Genomic DNA, 20,000 nt, shown 5'->3' on the forward strand with positions numbered 1-20,000 from the left:
GCATACATCTAGTAAGCCGTTGCGTTCACCGAGTGCTACCTATTTAATAATTCTCTTCAAAAAATTGGACCGCATCTCTTGCGATTTTTCTGCAAGTTAACCGTTCCGATCCGAACCCTTTGTTGTGCCCTCGGATTCCCCGTTGTTGTTTCGGTGGCATTGTTCTAGCGGTTTTGTGCTTACAGTTCAGTTAAGAAAGTGTGATTCAAATGGCCGATGAGTAATCGATGGTCCATCTTGGACGGTGACAACAAAAGGAGGGTCCGCCGGAACGGGGGAGAAGAACAATAAAACTCTTCTTCGCAGAACAAGAGACATCTTGCGTGCGTGCATGTGTGTGAGTGGGTGTGAGGCGAGCGCGAACTCCTTCGCCGAGCCGTATTGTTGGTGTGTGCGTTCGTTGTTCTGCTGCCGCCCCACTCGGAATCATATTTTCATTGTGCGCTGGTGAACCTTCAACGAGCGCGTGTTTCTCTAACCCTACTACGCACGTTGTTCCGGTGCGCTTTTGTGGTGCTGTTCCTAGTGGCTTCCCCGTGAAGAAAAGTTGGCCAACGGAAGGGCGCGAAACAGATCATCGGTGTACAAAACAAACAGGAATTATAGACAAGTGCGTACGATCCTTTCATGGATGCAGTCCGCAGTTGAAGCAATCGAAAACCGTAGTATTACTGTGGGATTAGGGAAATTATAGCATCTAGTATTTCAAGGCATGCTGCTGCTGCTGCTTACCCCTTCCCCGCCGTAGCCCTCGTCCTTTGGCTGCAGACAAACAGAGCCAGCCTTTCGGCTTGGTGACCATAAACGCGTCGCTAGTGTGTGAGAGAGCTGCTACCAAGAATGCGTGTGTTGTGTTTTGCGTGTGGGGCCGAGAACACACGTGCGAAAGAGCGAGATAGCAAGATAGCGAGTGCGTGGGTTCCTGGTGTGTGGTGCACGGTGATCGGCCAGTCGATCATCTAACCCTTCTTTTGGGATCATCACCGCAATCGCTGGTTCTAATCGCATCATCGCCACCGTCGTTGGTTTCCTTTTCACAGGATAATACAGTGAACAATCATTCGAATACAGTGAGGAGTCTGTTATGTTTACCTACCGGTGGCTCCGGAAACGACGAAGAAGTGCGGCTGTGTGCGTCGGTTTCGCGTTGACGACGACCGCTACGCGAGTGGTTCATTGAAAAAGCAAACACAAGCGATCGCGCGGCGCACCACCGTCACCCTGGGGTGGAGAACATTCACACAAAGGAGAAAAGCAGGCGCAAACTCTCGCTAGATTGTTACTACGACGACGACGACGACGACGGCAGGGGCAGGCCGCTAAGAACAATGTCGCGCATCAGTCGCCAGCAACGTCTACTGCGACGTAAATCCGTGGTTCCGTAAGTATCGCTCTATTTGTTTGAAAATCACCAACTCCTCCCCTACCCTAATCAATACGGATTCAGGCGTCTCGCCCAGGACCTCAGAATTACTCTTTGGGCTAAGGAAATGGAAAAGAATAATGCTCCTATAAGTACACTTCTGTGCGAAGTGTGAGTGTAATATGAGAGCAATGAAAAGAGCTTACAAAGAAACGTCTGTCTCTGCGAGTTATTGTTTTCCCGTTTTGTTACCCCTTTGCTTCGCTTCTGGCATCCCCGGCCGCCGACAGCAGCACACGCCGTGATCGTTCTTCTTTGCGACTTCATGTGAACGACTTCGTCATCTTTATGCGTGTGTCTGGTCTACACGCGAGCCGGCTTTTTGTTGGCCTCGCGCTGCGCTGTGTGTAGTCAAATGCGCAAATGATCACACACATGCGCCATGCCCGGCGCTAGTGTGCGCACGTGTGCGTAACATCTGCTGCCGCTGCTGCTTGTTGGAAGCCAAACAACAAACCCTTTCTTTGCAATGGGGAGCAGTATAGCAAATGCAATGGATGACCTTATCCCGCACCGATCAATCCTTTGCTATATCGTGGATCTTCTTTCTTCTCATATATAATGATGGGCAAGCTAGCCGCATGTTTAATCCCTTTCCTTCATTTCCATTGCATTGCAGTGATTCGAGCCACTTGTGCCGGTTATGTTTGTCCAAGGAGCGAAGGCTAACTCGCTTCTTATCGGACGAAAGTGGGCTCCTCAACAAGGATCTGCTGCGACAAATCTACGATCTAACGACGGTAGAGGTATGAATCTAGAGCGAAACACCATTCTTCGTTTACCTTTCCCATATAATCCCGAGATGGTTGTTTGTTGCAGGTCGATCATCTGGATATCTTCCCCACTGCCATCTGTTCGCTGTGCGATCAGCAGCTGAACGATTTGAGTCGGTTTCGTGAAAAGTGTATCGAAAACGACACCATTCTGCACAATCTGTTCGGGGTGGAAAAGGAAAGACACATTTACGATCTTCTGACGTCGAATACGGTGGAAGATGTGGAGCAGCGCAGCTATACCGGGTATTACGGTCGATCGGCGCCCGGTGCTGGTGGAGAAGGTGTACAGGAGCAGCAAGTACCCAACCATCTGGCCGATGAGACGGAACCATCGTCCACCACCTCCTCATCGATGATACTGTCCGAGTCGAATCAACCTGAGGCAACCGTAGCGATAGCATTGAACCAACTGTCCACGCTTAGTGTCCGTGCGAGGAAAAATCGAGGATCATCGTGTGAACAAGTTGGTGCACCTGATGTTGCTGCTACTGCCGCTCCTGCTATGGAAGAACCACTTGTTACCTCAACGCCTTCAGCGATGGAGTCAGTAGAAGCAACCGATTTGACGCGTAAAAAGAAGAGATCAATCACCTCCAAACCGATGGAGACGGAAAGTGCAGCCACGGACACCGGACTGCAAACACCACAGCAGGCTGAAACTGATGACCCCGTACGTTCCTTTACCGCTGAGAAGCTAATGAGCCTTTCGAATCGTCAGCTGGAAGATGGTCGGTTTCAGTGCGGTGCCTGCGCCCGTACGTTCCGCAATGCGTACACACTGAAGCGGCATCTGAAGCTCCATACCGAGGAAAATCTGTACGAGTGTGAATACTGCGCCAAACGATTCAATGATCGCTCCAACTGGAAGATCCATCTTCGGGCCCACACAGGCGATAATTTGTACAACTGTCTCGTCTGCTTGAAGAGCTACATTTCCCCATCGACACTAAAGTACCATCTGCGCGCCCATCGTAAGCTTCGATCGTTCGATTGTCGCGTATGTCAAGCTTCGTTCCCTGAATACGAAGAGCTGGAGCGTCATGTGCGCGATGTTCATCGGGGACTGACGATGGAAGATCTGCAGATGGAAGAGGAACCGCTGCTGGATGCGGCCAATTTTGTTAAAATTGAACTCGAAGACGATGCTGATGGTGCGATCGTGGATGAGGGGAAGGGACTTCTGCAGCAGCAGAGAGATGACAATCAACGCGCTGCCAGCAATGAGGATGCCAATGGTCGAACAACGATAGTGAGTGATACGGAAGATGATGAGCACGGTACAACGATGAATGATAGTATGATTAACGAGCGACACCTAGAACCTATCATTTCGCACGCAATGGACGGAGGAGAGGTGCAAAATAGGGCGAAGACGCCGCCAGGTAAAAACTATCAAATGCAATCACAGCAGCCATCGGAGTTAAGAAACACAAACGATGATGTTACGGAACAATCACCCGTGGATTCGAATCAGCGGCCGGCACAGCAACCTGTGGCGGAGTCTTGCAATATCAAAAAGGAGGCGCCGGAGAATGTTACCGTCAAAGAGGAACCGTACGATCCCCGCGAGCTACTCATGCTGGAAGATGGTTCCGAGGTGGAAACAGATGAATCAAAAGATGTAAGAAGAAAGGACGTGTAAAGCGGGTGCTGTCGACTGGATTGCTAATTTTTGTTTCCTTTCCAGCGACCCAATGAAGGAACCGTCATACTGTTCCGCTGTGATTACTGTATGCAGATATTCCACTATCTCGATGACCTCAATGCACACATGGAGTTACACAACAAATCGAACGGCACTGCCGGTGGTGTAGTGCTGGGTTCTGCAGCATCCGTTCCGCTCATCGTTCCTCCACAAGCAACTAACCATGGAGGTGGTAACCATGGTGACACTAGTGCTGATGGCCGTCCACCGCCTCTCGTCAAACCGTTGGTCGCGCTGCGACACATAGCAACGACGGATGGTGAAAGCTGGAATACGAAATCTAATCCATCCAGCGAAGACACGGCCCCGGCTTTACTGCGCGCGATGTGCGACAGTATGCATACGATGTATCCGCATTCCTCGTTGCTGTCGTCCGCGAGAGAGGCCGGCGATCCTTCAACCGGAGTGCCTTTGGTGCGCAAACCTAAAGGATCGAAACGCAAGCGAATGATGTTGCAGGCGCAGACGGCAGCGAGCGAGCCAGGAAATGTAAGCCCCCCCGAACATCCGTGCACAAAGTGTGCGAAAAGATTTCGCACCGAAGAACTGTTGAGAGTTCATGAGGAAACTCACGCAAATGATGCCATCGTGAATCGGGTACGAAGTTGTCGTATCTGTCTTAAGGTGTTCAAGTGTGAGCTAAACCTTCAGGCGCACATGCGCAAACACAACGACTACCACGAGGCAATAGATCACTCCAGGAGCATGTTAGGCGACCTCGGCAGTAGAGCCGGTGCTGGTGTCGACAGTGCAGGAAGTGGGAATGAATCTACAGGATCGTACAATCCCTCAAGCAACATGATGAGCAATCAACCGAATCGAAGAGAGGAAGTATGTGGCGATAAGACGAATGAAAATGATACCGACCATTTAATGCAATCCAATCGGCCTCCCGTCATGGATGGTTCATCGGAATCGCTTGGTGATAGCGAAGGTGAGATCGGTTCGGGACTTTCCTCGGAATCGTCCGGTAGTAGCAGCAGCAGAAACAACGCTAATCGGCGCGTATCGGTGCGTCGGTGTGAAATCTGTGCCATCACGTTCGATGATCCGCTGCTGCTCGAACGGCACGTACTTAGCCACTTTGAGCGTAACGAGGCCGTTGCGTTCGTACCGTCCGCTGATAGGCCGTTCAAGTGTACTGAGTGTCACAAACGGTTCAAGCGAAAGGACTACCTGCTGATACATATCCGCACGCACACGGGCGAACGGCGTTACAAGTGCGACCTCTGCTCGAGCGCCTTCGTGCATCCCTCCAACTTGATCACACATCGAAAGCTACACTCAAACGAACGACCTCATAAGTGTGATCTGTGTGATGCCACCTTCAAGCTGTACGCCGGTTTGAAGATCCATCGCCGCCGGTGTGTAATGAAGAATTTAACCGAAGGATTTTCTTTCTCATCCAATGCCATATCTTCTGCCGTCAATGATGGCAACGAGGCTGCGATGGAAGTAGAAAATCCACCATCAGTTCACATCCAGTCGTCGAGTCGATTAACGATCTAAAGCCATTATTATCTCCCTACTCATGGAATGATGGAGAAGGTACCACCTAGGCTACCCTATCTAGTGCTTTGACAGTGCAATTAGTTTAACGCAGCTGAACAAATGTGGTTCCTAACGAGCGCGAGTGCACGAAAGCACACCCCAGAATGCTATAAGACGGAGAAGGACTCACGAAAAGTCTGATTCACACTAGGTGGTTAGCAGCGCTGGTCCTCGAGGTCGGTGAAGTAGTATAATCTCGCGAAGGTTTTTTGCTCCTAATAATTCGTTCAGCATCACACCCAGCCGCTCAAAATGGTCTCCCTAATTTTTGTGCCGTAGTAGCATAGCAAATGGGCCCAGTGCCTATCACGTATTATTTGTTAGGAAAGCATGGCAGCGCTTATCATACTTGCTTATTTTAAAATTAGCGTGAGGAAAGTAAAACTAATTCTTCCACGACCACGTGTCATTATTGTATAGGTTCGATTGAACAAATGATTTAAATATCGATTGTACATTTCAAACGATCAAACTGTCTATGCCCGTGTCTACACAAATGATAGCCAGACTACTCTGTGCTTAGCTTGCTACGCTTTTATTTTCTCTCGAGGCCATTCACCTTACTTAAGCCTAGAGCGCGCTGTGGCGTAGCAATTGAGTATACTAAGAATACTCGCAACATTACAATCTAGATGCATTTCATTCGTAAGCTTTACCTAAGCCGCTAGTACATTAAAAATAGGAATCTAAAGGGCGCCATTGCGTTAGAATTATCTTTTTTTTTTAATTTTCACTCCATTCGTTCCTTTAAATCCAGAAGAGAAAGAATCATCCCTGGAGCCTTCTTTTACTAGCTGCGCCAGTTAGCTAAGGAAGCAAATGTCGTGTGTCAGATGTACAACTTTTGCAAAATAGGCCTAGGATAATTACGTCGAAGAAGATGATCAAGAAATATCTATATTAGACTAAGAAATAGATTAATAAGCACAATTTTCGGCGACGAAACCGTCCACCGCTTATTGGGTGGCAGGCGCAGGTTTCTTTGCCACTTTTCTCCTTTTGGTTTCCTTTAAATTTAATTATCTCCGCAGCATGTGCTTAAGCCGTGCGAGTCGATGCAATTATAAACCGGTGTAAACGGGAACGACAGAACGCGGCTTTAGATAAGATCCCACTGATGGAAGTCATACTTCGGTAAATTTTGAAATGCCATAGGAACGAATTAAAATCGAATAAAGTTGTAAACTGTACCCAATGTTTTAGCAGGTCTTGGAAACTGCGATGAAATGAATTTGTTGGCCGAAAATCACAGCGTCAACGGGTGAATTTGAAAGAAATGACATCGCATATTGTTTACATGCGCCCTGTCTCTCCCACTCTCTCTTATGTGCATTTGACAGTTTTGTTGCTGCTCTCCTCCATCCAACAGCCTGGCATCGGGTCAAACGAATTGCGCAATCGCTGGATGGTTCGGTGGCGGTCGCAACGAACGCACACCACCCCCTGGTGCACTTCGAATTCAGCTCTCAAACTTCGGCGGCTCTCGGGCGGGATGAACCAAAACACAGTTTCCGTTTAGCCTCGGCAGTTCAGTCATCTTTACGGACCTACCGAAGACGGCAGTGCGACCTTCGACGACGTTGTGCTTCCGGGAAAAGTTCTTGAAAAAAAAACAACAAAATTCCAACCCGGGAGTCATTAGCCTTTCGCCAGTGTGTTCCGTCGAGGGGAGACAGTAGTCTCGGCTGTGAACAAAGTGAACAAAGCCAAGCTGCCACAGTTTGGCTTTAACCAGTGCAATATGAATTCGTTCTTCACAAATCCAGAGATTTGGCAAGGCTTGCTACATTAAACTGCTTCCTAGAGTAACCGGGGGCAGATTGTCAGAAGCAGCTGCAGTAACCGGGGATTTTATCTCGAAATTGCTGATAGCCCCACTGCAAATCGGTAGCCCCTTGCAACGGTGGACGAACAACGGCGAGCATTGACCATGTCGGTCACTGGCGGTGGTGGGCTCGGGGTCGCCGGTGGATCAGCATCGGCGGTGGCCGCCGCAATGCTGAAATCACCGCAAACCGCACTACAGCTGCTACTGGAGGAAATTAACTTTCAGCGCACGAAGGAGATGAGACAGTTGCTGAAAGATGGTACGTATTGAGACCCGCTGATCCGTAAACGTACGTAACCATGGTCATAAGCTAACCACACGCTTTAGCCTTTTACTTAGTCACACACGCCTGTGACGGCGGAACACCCGACGTATGTCGTCTATTATCGATTTTTCGCTCCATCGCAGGTTGTTTGGCAGATCGGTTGCGTTGCCTATGGAGGGGTGGGTGTTGGCAGCTGGAGAACCAACGGAACGGAATATGCGCATTTAATGATTCCGATGGGAGGGAGGTAGTGAAAGTATGTGTCCTCTTTCGTTCATTATGAGATCCTTGATAGAGTGCGAGGAGGCATAAGTTGTCAAAAACGTGCTCTTGTCTCATCGCGCTGGCCAGGTTGAGCGAAGACCGGTGTATTTTGCATTTTGGAATGTTTGCCAGTACGCCAGGTTATCAAGTTGACCTTTGGGTACTGTTTGGATTTTGATGAATCACCATGACATCAACTTGCTTGAAGTTACAATCCCGCTGGCTTGCCGGGCTAGTCTGATTCTCCAGAAACACATTTCAAGATGATTCATCGAGTACTTTGATGGGGATTACGATTCGTAGCTGCATCTATCGGCGAAGTGCAGACGAAACGTCAGTCATGTGCATCGAGCCGCACTGTACTCGATAGCGAATTCGCGTTTGTTCGCGAAAAGTGTATGGTACGTTGCACTTGGCATTTCGGTTTCTGCTTCTTACATATCAAGGGCAGTAACAGTACGACCTACGCAGACCTTCGGAATGATAATCCATAATCATACCTCTGCGATGCCGTACGTATCGATCCAAGAACGGCCTTTATAGAGCGGCTATTATTGATACCGACCGATGATTCACCAAACGCAAGGATGAAACGTATTGACTATCTCTATCTTTCTGCTCTACCTCCTCTCCGACAGATGGAGGATTTGTGGTGCTCCAGGGGACGACCTACTGGACGGATCTGTTCGTGCGCCACTTCCTGTTCCAGTCCGAGCCGGAGCACAGCATCGATTGCGATGATTTGCTGTTTTTCGTTCGCAAAAAGCACATCAAGGGCTCATCACGAACCATGCCAAAGTACGAGACGGAGATTGAGGTGTTCCGGAAGGATTCGCGAAAGCTTCCGATCGGTGATCCGGACGTCGACTGGGAGGAAACCGTCTACCTGAATCTTGTAATCCACCAGTTCAACTACACGCTCACGCTGGCCATCTGTACCCGGACCTCCCCGAAGGAGCTGCAGGTGCTGCGACGTCACTCGCAGAAGGTGTACGCTTCGCCGAGCCGCAGAAAGATGGACACGAAGGGTGACAGTGAGGAGATCACCTATCCGCACATCTGCTTCATGGTGGACAACTTTGACGAGGTGTTCCACGATATACTGGTGCGCGATGGTGAGATGGTTTGCGTGGAGCTGGTCGCTACCGATCGAGACGGTAGTGTGCAGGGCGTGATCTTCCTTGGTTCGATACGATACGATGCCCTTAAGCGGGTCTACGATGCCAGGGTAAGTGGGGGGAACCTTCGGTCGGTGGCTGCTTCCTAGCTTTGCTATATCGTTCATTGGCTTTTACAGCAATCCAGTCTTGGTTCGAAGGTTGCGCAAAGGATGTCCTTTGGCCTGTTTAGCTCCGGTGGGCCACAAACGCGTTGCGAGTTTGTCCGCATGAAAGGCCCACAGGGCAAGGGGCACGCCGAGATGGCAGTTACTAAACCAAAGGGTTCCGGTGTCGAGACACCGACCAGTGAACCGGGGTGAGTAATATGTCCACGTTCAATTACGTTGGCCTAACGTTGACCTTATCCATAAACAGCTTCTGTGCCACGGACATGTGGGACTCGGAATGGGAGGAAGACTGCGAAGAGTACTACAACTATCGCCATCAGCGAAGGTTGAGCGATCCGAGCGCCAATCTGAACAACTTCAGCCGGTATGGTTGGCGAACGAAAAACCCGGCCGAGGGCTCCTGTTCCTCGTCCTACGGTGGTTCGAAGGCTCGCTCGGAGAACGAGGGTTTGGACTGTTTGGCCAACGAAGTGTCCGAGATTGAAGCCGGTGACCTGCGTGACGGTAAGATGACACCCACCTTGTTGTACAACCGTCCCCCCACATTTTCGACATTCGGCTCTACTTCTCCACCTCCCCCTGATCGCGCCGCTGATGATGTACTCCTCTATGCGCCCTCTTGCTGTGTTCGAAATGAATGTGTAGAAATGCTTTGTTAAACTTGCTTCGCTTCTGAAGACGCTTTTGTGTAAATCTATTGATTGTTCTCGTAATACCACGGTACTCTACGTTAAGCGCCTTTTCAAGCTTCTTCCGTGGCACTAACTCTTCTGTCTCTGTGCATGTCTTTATCCCGATAACCTCAGCTTCTCTATTTGTGATCCCAGCAACAACGCGTGTGTACCTACGTCGCCTATCGCTGTCCGTTTCGTTTCCAAGGCGCCGCCTTTCGTTACACAACTATTGCTTCTCTCTGTGCCAGCACCGTCGCCATGGCAATGATATGCATGAGCTTGCTCTTGGTGTTGTAACTATTCTGTATTCTATCGATCTCTGTAAAGTAGAGCAGTAGAGCCGGGTATAAAGTGCGTTCGGTCGCTCATATCTGACAATCACACGACTGGGAAGCAGGACGATCGCTAAGCAAAGGAACAAACGATTCTATGATCCATTATTTCCTGTGTTGGTTAGTTACCCAAACCACATCAAACCAGGTGTCTTTCGTCAAACTATTGGCAGTATCCTAGTTGTTTTTTTTTTATCCATCGAAATCGATGCTGATCCCATTTCCAAATAGTTTCATCATAAGTTATCCTTTCTCACCTTTTCATCCGTATCCCTCGCTCCCTGATAAACCCTTTGTAGTGCTCGTTAGTGGTTTGGTTGATTAAAAGTTACTAAAAACATGCCGTAGATATCCCAAGCAAATGAAGCAATTTATTTAAACCCCTGCCTCTGCCTAGTGCCTGGTGATGTTGCCAACCAATGCCCTTTAAACGTTCCTCGCCAAAACGATCTCTCGTTAGTTGTATAAACTCCTCTTAGTTTACTTTTGTGTTTAGAGATGTCCTATATCCTACAAATTTTATATCGTTTTTCTTCTTTTCTATCTCTCTTTCTCACTCTCACTCTCTTTTCTCTCTTTCTCTCTATCTTATTCCGGCACACACACGCCAACAATGACAAATTGAATCTGTCACCCCGTTTTGATATCGCGTTTCCCCCTTTTTCCCCGGGTGTGTGTGCATGTATTGCGTCGCATAGATCGTCCTGCTTCCTCGGTCGTCGTATCGGATACGGAGCTACCGGTCGCAGTGGGAACCTGTGGCTCCAACGTCCCTTCATCTCCACCTAAGACAGGTCCTGTGGCCGGTGGCCGATCATCCCCGCAACCTGCTACTGATCAGTGCACTATCAATGGTACCGCCGCTGCTACTGCTGCTGCTGCTAATGGTGCCACCGGTTGTTGCAATTGTTTTGGAATGCGGAAACGGTGCGACCGGAAAGCCGAAACCGATTCAATCCAGATGTCCGACGTGTACACGCCCTGTCCAAAGTGTCAACAGGATACCGACAATGGTGAAGCCAACGGGCTTAAAAGGAAACCAATTCATCCACCATCAAAAGCGGAGGAAATAGAACTGCAACGATTGCAATCACTCGAGCTGCACGATTCACCGGCCTGTCTGGCGACCGTCTCGAAAGGCCGATCACCATTGATGAAGCACCGGAATGTGTTGATCGTCGAGAGTGAGCTCGAGTTCGCGGGCGGTGCCAAGGTACGCACTGGGCCCGCATTGAACGATAAAGCAAAAAAGAAACCTCCATGCACCGGCACGGCGCAGCAGCCGGGCGTTAAGAAGCGTGACAATAGCACCAAAACGATGCAGAGCCCAAAAAAGCGCTTAAGCACGCCGATCTTTCGCTCGAAACGATTCAGCGGAGATTCACCAGCGGGAAAATCGAATGCCCCGATGGCTAGTGAGACACGGTCCAAGTCCAGTTCCTGCAGTAACAGTAACCAGCTCAACAACAATAATCCTCCTGCTCATCCACAAGGGAGGAATGGAAGACCGGCTTCGTCGGTCATTGCTACCGCCGTACCGACAGAGGCAACGGAAGCCACGGAGGAGTACGAGCTGGCCGATGATGCTGTTTCATTGAACGATTTCGAGACCGGCTCGGAGGTGACTGCTAAGCCGGACATGGAACCAGTCGATCCGAAACTGCTGATACGGGTAAATGGCAAGGAAGAGTTCCCGGTCGAGCGGAATGGTAGCGCCGGAACGAACGGAAACGGGCGATCCTCCGTACGCAGTAGCCAGCCAAAGGCCACGACGGTTGTAGCAACGCAACACATCAAGGAACACCGGGAGCGACGGACTTCCGGTGGCCGTACTGTCGTACAATCAACGGTACGTGAGACAATAACCAGTGCTGGGACAGGAGGTGGTCGCTTTTCGATGATCTATCGCCGGAGCAAATCCTCTTCTGCTACCTCAGTCGCAGCCACCACCGCCGTTTCATCGGGCAAGGAAAAGAAGGATGACAAACGTAAGGCGGATTTGGCACGCAAAGGGAAGCAAGATCAAAACTCAGCCCCAGTAGTGCAACGAGTACAACAAGCTAGTGAGAAAAATGTGGCACAGTCATCCGATGAAACAACGTCCGTTCAGCATGAGTCTCCTCAGGACAACAGTGATTCTCCCCCGGAACAGCCACTCCAAGAAGAAACTAATCAGAATATCAAGGATCCGCTTTCCACCGAACGTGATATTAATGGTAATCCGGGATCCGAGGGGGCTACTCCGATGGCGACAACGACTACAACGGCGACCGAAGAGACAACGGAAGAGAACGATTTGAGCAATCGTGCCATTTGGGCCGCGTTGAAGGATCTTCGAGCGAAGAAGGAGTGCTCCACACTACCGAAGATGAAGAAACCCAGCTATAACAGCTTCTATGAACGTCCCTCGATCCCTGGCTGTACCACCAAGCAGCAGCATTCGCAACAGCAACAGCAGCACCATGGTTCCCCTGCGCTCGCCACCATCGACACCATCCCAATGCGACGCACTCCGGATGGTACCAACATCTACTATCTATGCGATTACCACCCGAAACGACATCAGGGTAATAAAGGTTTGGAAGTAGAACTTTTTACAATTTTTATCACAATCTCGCTCTAATCCTCCTCACTGTTTGTTGTTTCGTTCGTTTGCTATATGTATTGCTGTATTGCCTAGTTTCATTTCAATAGACCACGATCTGTTCGTAGTTTTGCAGTTCCGATCTTTGTCTCACTAGAAGCCGAATTCAGAGGAGAGGGCCGTAATGCTTTAGAGAACCTTATCTGATACGTAGCTTCTTCCTTTTACCATAATTTTTGTCTCTATCTCTCCTTCGCTTAATCGAACAGAGCTGGACGATGGAGCGTATAATCCACTCTGGACAACGAAGGGATTCACCCAAACGTTCCACTTTTGGAAGGAAAACCGTCGGCAGCAATCGACACCATTGAACGCGTTCCTAACGTATGTGACGCTTCCCTGGTGGAGCATAGCCAAAGGTAGGTACCTCAGGTCTCTGCTATTTTCTCTGCAGGCTGACCTGCCTTTATGCTTTGCTGTTCCTTCTATTTCTCTAGATCTTCTGGACCACCGAGAGCAACCGATTCTAACGTTTTAATGACGCCACAACAACCCAGTGCGTGACAGACCTCAACATATACACTACAACTGTCTTTTAGCGCCACGTACTCCTACGTTGTGTGCGGACGTAATAGGGCGAAGGAAACAGTGCTCGAACAGTGCTAGTCGTCATGAATCTTCCGATCGCACGATCAATAGATTCCTCTTAATTATACAGATAAAATCGAACAAACTAAGCCAGCAAAAGATAAAGAGGTAGAGACGAGTGTGTTCCCACGTCGCAGTGAACACACTTTTTGTGATTTCCAACTAAGGGAAATGCTAAACCTATTCCAAGGGATTGACATGTGTTAAAGGCCAGGATTTTTGCTTTACGATTGAGTTTATAATCTCGTTTTTTTTAACGTTTAGCTCAGTTTTTCCAAATCTCAACACTCTCAAGGACTTGATAACAATATTACTAATACCAACAGAGCTCTGTAAACGCAAATCATTCGCAAAACGCAGCAAACTAGCGACAGGCACAGGCTGTAGAATAGAGAGTTCCGTCGATCGACAGTAACATCCCGCTAAAACCAAAAGCAACAACCAAAGTCGTCTATTGGAATATGCTCTCTGTCAGCTCTAGCCAATAATAGGTTGATTGATATTGCTGATCTATTCATCGCCGGTCGATCGAACACTGACAATGGCAAAATCTCTGTAGAATGTAATAGAAGGAAGTACCGATCCGAATCAGCATTTGGGCCTCACTCATTTGGGTTCATTGTTTTACACAAGGTAAAAATCATGATAGACATACTTCTAGGGCCAAGTAAGCAGTGTGCGGTGGACAGATGGACGTCACTCTTATTGTTATATTTTAGTTTTTAATGTGTTTGCTTAACTGCGTGGGGGTTGGGGTTTTTTTTCAAATACTTTAAGTATAGTCAAGTGGAATACAGTCCAAGGGAGTAACAGCATAAATCTCATTTTACTCATCGGTTGCTTCCGACAAAAAGGCAGACATTAATTTTGGCTTAAGTGTGGTGTATACACTATTACGGAAAAGAGAAAATAAACTGCAACATTGCATTCCATAAACATTTGCAAAAAACAACAAAATAACAGCGTTTCTATAATTTCGTTCCGAATGGTTCCCTTTCGCATACCTCAAGCTGCGGACACGGAGACACACCACTGAAATGTGATGATGCGCAGTGAGCTATCAAAACAAATACGGAAAGTCCATTGGCCAGTTGATAATCGAATCCCGTGCATCGGTACTGATCAGTGTCAGGGTCTCGCAGTACCGCATAAGTAACAGCATCCCGAGCTTGGTCACCAGCAGCTCAGTCGCTAATCAACTGTACCGCGTGCTGGCTGACTGGCTGCTAGCTTTTCGTTGCGTTGCGCCTACAGTATCAACAGCAGTGTTTGATAGTGAGGAGTCGTTGGCCAAGCGGAGAAAAGATCCGAGAATCAATTCCTGATAAGACCGGCACTATCGGCAGGGCAAGTGTGGGCCCGCGTGGTATAGAAGCAAGAAGGAAAGGAAAATGGCCCGTGCACCTACTATTTGGCTGGTCCCGGTGCTGCTATTCCTGATGCACAGTATCGTTGGTCAGCTAGAGGCTTGCAGTAAAATCCCCTCGATCGATGGCCGCCCTGTGACTAGCAAGAAGCAACCGGGAGACAATGGTTACCGGCTTGCCATCCGCGATGATCCACAGGGATACGAACCGGGCAAGATATACAATCGTAAGTAGCAAACTGTTGATCCCAAGTCCACCAACATTCTAATTGCGAAAGTGAGTGAACTAACCGAGAAGAAATGTGCAGCAATCTGGCTAGAGGAACTAGTTCATCACTGATAATTGCTTACTTCACGACGCACGACACGCCATTGGTGATGGGCAGCCGGAGCACGGATGCCTTTGGCTAATGACGTCATCTTAAGGGCCCTACAGCATGCTTCTCTTCGCCCAGAGTGTATAGCGGGGGGTTAAAGTGCAGTGAAACGAGGCGATAATCATCATAGTGATACTCCTCAAGATGATCCGCTATGGGGCTCATTGTTCGTATAAGCGAACAACATGGACTAGCGACATTGTAAATGGAACTGTGTAACGATGCACTGTGTTGACACGATTGTGAGATGGGTTGGCCAAGTGAGACACTTGGCCCTTGTTTTAAGCGGAATTAGTAGAACGGTAGTTCTACTTTACGAGCTGCAACTAAGAAGGAATAATCATCTACAGAAGAAGAGCGTTTCAATGCATACGTTAAAGAGTCATCTATAGAATTATCCACCAATTATACCTATGTCATCAGTGTATGCTTGATTGGCTAATCTCATTTCCCACAAGTTCATACATAATAATCTAACGAATGTACTTACCGAGTTAGTGTGCTGTGCTAAGTGGGTTTCTCCTTCTCTTCGCCATCCATCTTCCCAGTCTTTATCGTCGGCTCGCGGACGCACGCCAAGCTGCAACAATTCACGCACTTTACACTCGCCGCACAGGCTAAGTCCGGCAGCCGTACGCACATCGGTGGACCGAAGCGTGTAGGACGGTTTCAGCTGTTCAGCGATTCACTAACCAAGTTCCACGAGCACTGCGTCAACACGGTCACCCAGGCGGACGATTTCCCCAAATCGGAGATCCAAGTGATGTGGGTTGCACCGGCCCAAGGATCCGGCTGTGTCAGCATCTCGGCAATGGTCTACGAAGACGACCAGCACTGGTACGCGGACGAAGGTGCGCTCACGAAGGTACTGTGCGAGTATAAACCGAAACCACGGATCCAGAAGGGTGAATGCTGTGCCTGCGATGAAGCGAAGTACAGTGTAAGTAGGCCAGAAAGCGAAAGCATGATCACGCCACCAGCATGTAGGATACACGTACACGATGATCACGCTGCCAATTCATATTTCAGTTTGTCTTCGAAGGTATCTGGTCCAACGAAACGCATCCGCGGGATTATCCGTTTGCTGTCTGGTTGACTCACTTCTCCGACGTGATCGGTGCGTCACACGACACGAATTTTTCCTTCTGGGGCGAGAACCACATTGCCACCGATGGGTTCCGGATGTTGGCCGAGTGGGGTTCGGTGCGCCTGCTGGAGGAAGAGCTTCGGGCAAAAGGTCCACGGTTGCGGACACTCTTTAAGGCGGCCGGTTTGTGGTACCCGCGTGTAAATGAAAACACCACGTCCAGCTTCCGGGTCGACCGGAAGCACCACAAGGTATCGATGGCCTCGATGTTCGGTCCCTCGCCAGACTGGGTGGTAGGCATTTCGGGATTGGATTTATGTCGGGCGGATTGTACCTGGACCGAGACGCTCGATTTCGATCTGTACCCGTGGGATGCTGGTACGGACAGTGGTATTAGCTACATGTCGGCCAACGCTGAGACACAGCCACGCGAACGTATGCACCGCATCACGACCCTGTATCCGGAGGATCCACGAGCACCTTTCTATGATCCGAGCTCATCCACCATGACACCATTGGCGCGGTTGTACATCCGGCGCGAACGGCTTATGCCACGGAACTGCGATGAAGAGTTCTTGCAGGCACAGGTACTGGAAGTGGCCGAAAATGAGGAGGAGGAGCGGCGACCGGAATGTGCCACCAGTGAGTACAGTGCCTGGTCACCGTGTTCCGTAACGTGTGGCAAAGGAATCCGTATGCGGAATCGGAAGTACCTCCAACCGAACAAGGCTCGTAGTATGGGCTGTAACCGTCAGCTGACCGCGAAGGAGATGTGCGTTGCACCGGTACCAGAATGTGAAGGGGCACAGGGTTCGACCGCCGATGGTGGAGGCAGCGCGGAGGACATAGGTAAACTGGCGCCAAGTGTGGATGAAACCGGTGAGGGTATTGGTGTCTGCCGGACAACGAAATGGAGCGAATGGTCTGAGTGTTCTGTCAGCTGCGGGATCGGTGTTACCATGCGAACACGTACCTTCGTAGAGCACGCAGGACGCAAGAAGTGTCCGCACATCAATGTCGGTAAGTAATAAGACCTACAAGAGGGAAAGAGAGAGACATATGTATTAATGCTTTGTCGTTCACGATCTACGTCAGTTGAGAAGCAAAAATGCATGCAACCGGAATGCTCGATCACCGAAATGGAAGCTCCTGATCCACTCTGTCCCGTCACGGCCTGGAGCGACTGGAGTCCGTGCAGTGCAACGTGTGGCCGTGGGGTGATGATCCGTACTAGGCTGCTTCTGTTGGCGCCCGAAGATCAAGAGCGGTGCACGAACCGGATTGAACTGAACCAACAGCGGCAGTGTAGCGAGAAGGCGGATTGTCTGTTCGATACCTTCACGGCACAGGAGATCTGCTCTCAAGCACCGGAAGCGGGTCCATGTCGAGGACGCTATCAGCGTTACGCCTTCGCCAGCAGCCAAGGTACCTGCGTTCCCTTCTACTACGGTGGTTGCCGAGGTAATCGCAACAACTTTGTCACCGCCGATGACTGCATGCAGACGTGTGGGACACGCGGACGATCGGTACCGGTGCGTTCGACGACGGCAGCGACGGTTGACAGGACACGAACGGCCGCCAGCAGCGTCGGCAGTCCGTACGACACGTTGCCCGTGGATTGTGTGCTTTCCGACTGGTCCGACTGGAGTCCATGTTCGGTGAGCTGTGGCACTGGACGATCGGAGCGAACGCGCACTATTCTCACGCATCCACGCAACGGAGGGCAACCCTGTTCACCGCGCGTCATTAAACGTCGCGAGTGTACTGGTCCACCGTGTGCCTAAACGATCCATAAGCTGCCTTGATTGACCTTCGAACTGTATTGCGAATAAAGCTGGGGACTTTCGACCATCGCAGCATGCTTCCCACTGTTGGGGTGTTCTTTCATTTTCCATCTTCGACCAAACGAATGGTATGGACCGAACGGGTTTAATTCGATATCACGGTTTATTCCACGGCTTATTTCACCTTTTAATTCAATCAGCCCCATTAATCAAATTCCCGCGACACTTTATGCCAACATTCCTTCCCAACACAAACAACACACACATACACCCAATTCGTTAGTCCTAAGAGAAGCGTTCTTTTTCTTCAAATTAATTCCTGTCTTCGCAGGTCTGAGCTGTTTGTTCGCCTGTCTGGGTGTGTTTGTGTATAAATATATGTAACAATACAACCAGCAGGACCAGTACGATGGAGCACCCTAAGCTTTGCCATTCTTTCTTCTATCAAAAAGCGCCTACAAGCCCCCGATTGGCTCCAAAGGACGAACTGGACTGCCAACAGAGCAGCATCCCTTACATCGTAGTTGGCGGTGGATGGTGATTTACTAAATTGGTTGCTACGCTTAATATGTATTGCATTGTCTTTTTCTTAAATCATCCCTCCAGACAGCAACGCCCGAATGAATGATGGAAACGGAATCACCTCCATATCCATATCGGATGTTACTCCTACCGCGAACTAACCATTAAACTAAAACGGCACACTGTTCGGCACCGTGTTGTTGTTTGCTAAGGTGTTTTCGGTGTTTTGTGATGCCACAATTCAACGTTTGGTTCAATTCAACTTAGGAAATTAGAATCAAATGAGCAAAGAGAAGAAGAAAGAAATGTTTAAAAATTAAAAAGAGCCCCCTAAAAACCACTCAACACTCCTACACTGAACACAATATGCTCATGCTCATATTGATGCACTAACCACACGACGATACTACGGTAACACAGCGTTTGCACCTAGCCATCCATATCCCTCTCATAGCATTTCCGGTGAGTATTGGGGCACGATAATCGCTACACTATTGTGGGAGGGGCAAGATCCGTAGCAATTTCCCTTTGCATCTTCGGGGTCTTTCGGGTAGGCCTAGACACGATGCGGCCGCCGGGGTGAGGACGATGGTGTAACCCTCGGGCTGGCGCTATCCTCCGAAACCGAACGTTGTGTAAGACCGTGTGGAACGGTCAAATGGCGCTCGGGAGTCGTTGGATAGGAGCTCCGACTGTTGTTATTGATCGTCGACTGTTGCTGTTCGTTGACCTCTGCAAGAAGCAACAATAAGCCAATATATCAATCAGTAATTTAAACTGTAGAGTGTCACCGCAACTGTAACGCTACAAACTTTAATCCTAAGCTACCACGGTGAATAATAGAGAACCGAAAGAAAGTATCTGCATTAAATTGGGGAGTACGTCGTGGTTAGATAGAGAGGCATACAAAACAATATACGAAGAGGATAAGGATTCCTCACTGTTCAGGAGGAGAATCTTAATTTCACACATAAATACGCACACAAAACGCAATGCACACGCATTAGTAGAAGGAGAAGAAGGTGGAAAGGTTCAATTAGTCGAGTTTCAGTTTACAAACGGGGAGGAGAGACACAAAATCATGCTGTTGCGAGTAGAAGAGGCTACAAGAACGTCTAACAATTTTTACCTAAAGGCATTTCTATCGCCGCTTTAAGAGATAGAACATAATAAACCCATAAATTGATTTAATATAACCCGTATCACACACGCACACATAAAACCATCGTAAAACATCACGGCAAGCACGAAGGATACACGTACACGTTACTAACCTTTCGGATGCGCATAAAACACTGTTACTGGACAACCGTTCTTTAGCGAACTTGTTAGGCGCATCACGAGTGTACCAAAAAGAACATTGCAGTATGTTACCACCACACAGAGGAAGAATTTGATTGTGTCTGAAAGATAGAAAACCTTTGGCCGAACAGGTCGATCGATCGTTTGATCGATTACCAGCTACATCGAACGTGCAAGTATACCTTTCTCTCTATTCTCAGGTGCAATGCAAACGAAAACGAAAT

At 49.1% G+C, this 20,000-nt stretch overlaps 6 protein-coding genes across 14 annotated transcripts in view; 3 read left to right on the forward strand and 3 right to left on the reverse strand.

Annotated features, from left to right (window-relative positions):
* LOC125955896 (uncharacterized) overlaps positions 1-6,636 on the forward strand; it is a 7,056-nt gene extending 420 nt beyond the window's left edge. Inside the window, exons 1-5 of one of the 2 annotated variants that reach the window (XM_049687211.1) lie at positions 1-11; positions 1,041-1,381; positions 2,043-2,169; positions 2,243-3,820; positions 3,887-6,636. The exon at positions 1-11 is cut by the window's left edge and continues 420 nt beyond it. In XM_049687211.1, coding sequence (XP_049543168.1) covers positions 1,329-1,381; positions 2,043-2,169; positions 2,243-3,820; positions 3,887-5,413 — 3,285 coding nt within the window. In that variant the 5' untranslated portion in view covers positions 1-11; positions 1,041-1,328 and the 3' untranslated portion in view covers positions 5,414-6,636. The remainder of the gene's footprint in view (positions 12-1,040; positions 1,382-2,042; positions 2,170-2,242; positions 3,821-3,886) is intronic. The other variant, XM_049687210.1, reaches the window with a different exon arrangement.
* Positions 1-20,000, reverse strand: part of LOC125955960 (growth factor receptor-bound protein 2) — a 130,024-nt gene that overhangs the window by 76,477 nt on the left and 33,547 nt on the right. The gene's annotated exons all lie outside the window — the stretch shown is intronic.
* Positions 1-20,000, reverse strand: part of LOC125955891 (clustered mitochondria protein homolog) — a 164,219-nt gene that overhangs the window by 23,922 nt on the left and 120,297 nt on the right. The gene's annotated exons all lie outside the window — the stretch shown is intronic.
* Positions 6,864-14,285, forward strand: LOC125955898 (uncharacterized protein KIAA0930 homolog). Of its 3 annotated transcripts, none has more exons than XM_049687213.1 (7): positions 6,864-7,542; positions 8,451-9,040; positions 9,110-9,288; positions 9,348-9,604; positions 10,805-12,682; positions 12,960-13,109; positions 13,188-14,285. In XM_049687213.1, the coding sequence occupies exons 1-7, from the start codon at positions 7,386-7,388 to the stop codon at positions 13,226-13,228; spliced, it is 3,252 nt and encodes a 1,083-aa protein (XP_049543170.1). In that variant the 5' UTR covers positions 6,864-7,385; the 3' UTR covers positions 13,229-14,285. The 3 variants fall into 3 exon arrangements, with proteins under 3 accessions (XP_049543170.1, XP_049543171.1, XP_049543172.1); XM_049687214.1 differs by having other exon boundaries at positions 10,805-12,673; XM_049687215.1 differs by lacking the exon at positions 10,805-12,682 and having other exon boundaries at positions 6,866-7,542.
* Positions 14,490-18,050, forward strand: LOC125955904 (spondin-1). The gene is made up of 4 exons (XM_049687226.1): positions 14,490-14,931; positions 15,630-16,021; positions 16,111-17,188; positions 17,264-18,050. The coding sequence occupies exons 1-4, from the start codon at positions 14,730-14,732 to the stop codon at positions 17,950-17,952; spliced, it is 2,361 nt and encodes a 786-aa protein (XP_049543183.1). The 5' UTR covers positions 14,490-14,729; the 3' UTR covers positions 17,953-18,050.
* LOC125955928 (cholinephosphotransferase 1) overlaps positions 18,082-20,000 on the reverse strand; it is an 11,121-nt gene continuing 9,202 nt past the window's right edge. For 2 of the 6 annotated variants that reach the window (XM_049687272.1, XM_049687271.1), the window contains one exon: positions 18,082-19,206. In XM_049687272.1, coding sequence (XP_049543229.1) covers positions 19,031-19,206 — 176 coding nt within the window. In that variant the 3' untranslated portion in view covers positions 18,082-19,030. Of the gene's footprint in view, positions 19,207-19,231 lie in introns of those variants that run through there. The other 4 variants (XM_049687269.1, XM_049687268.1, XM_049687273.1 and 1 more) reach the window with 3 other exon arrangements.

Source organism: Anopheles darlingi, chromosome 3 (assembly GCF_943734745.1).
Source record: "Anopheles darlingi chromosome 3, idAnoDarlMG_H_01, whole genome shotgun sequence".
In the NCBI taxonomy this organism is placed as follows: Eukaryota; Metazoa; Arthropoda; class Insecta; order Diptera; family Culicidae; genus Anopheles; species Anopheles darlingi.

What these genes read in the sequence shown, in the direction of transcription:
- LOC125955898 (XM_049687213.1), top strand. Translation starts at nt 7,386, where the DNA reads ATGTCGGTCACTGGCGGTGGTGGGCTCGGGGTCGCCGGTGGATCAGCA. An exon ending in AGCGGGTCTACGATGCCAGG is followed by an intron (nt 9,041 to 9,109) that starts GTAAGTGGGGGG and finishes TGGCTTTTACAG; the next exon opens with CAATCCAGTCTTGGTTCGAA. An exon ending in CTGGTGGAGCATAGCCAAAG is followed by an intron (nt 13,110 to 13,187) that starts GTAGGTACCTCA and finishes CTATTTCTCTAG; the next exon opens with ATCTTCTGGACCACCGAGAG.
- LOC125955904 (XM_049687226.1), top strand. Translation starts at nt 14,730, where the DNA reads ATGGCCCGTGCACCTACTATTTGGCTGGTCCCGGTGCTGCTATTCCTG. An exon ending in ACCGGGCAAGATATACAATC is followed by an intron (nt 14,932 to 15,629) that starts GTAAGTAGCAAA and finishes CCATCTTCCCAG; the next exon opens with TCTTTATCGTCGGCTCGCGG. An exon ending in GCGATGAAGCGAAGTACAGT is followed by an intron (nt 16,022 to 16,110) that starts GTAAGTAGGCCA and finishes TTCATATTTCAG; the next exon opens with TTTGTCTTCGAAGGTATCTG.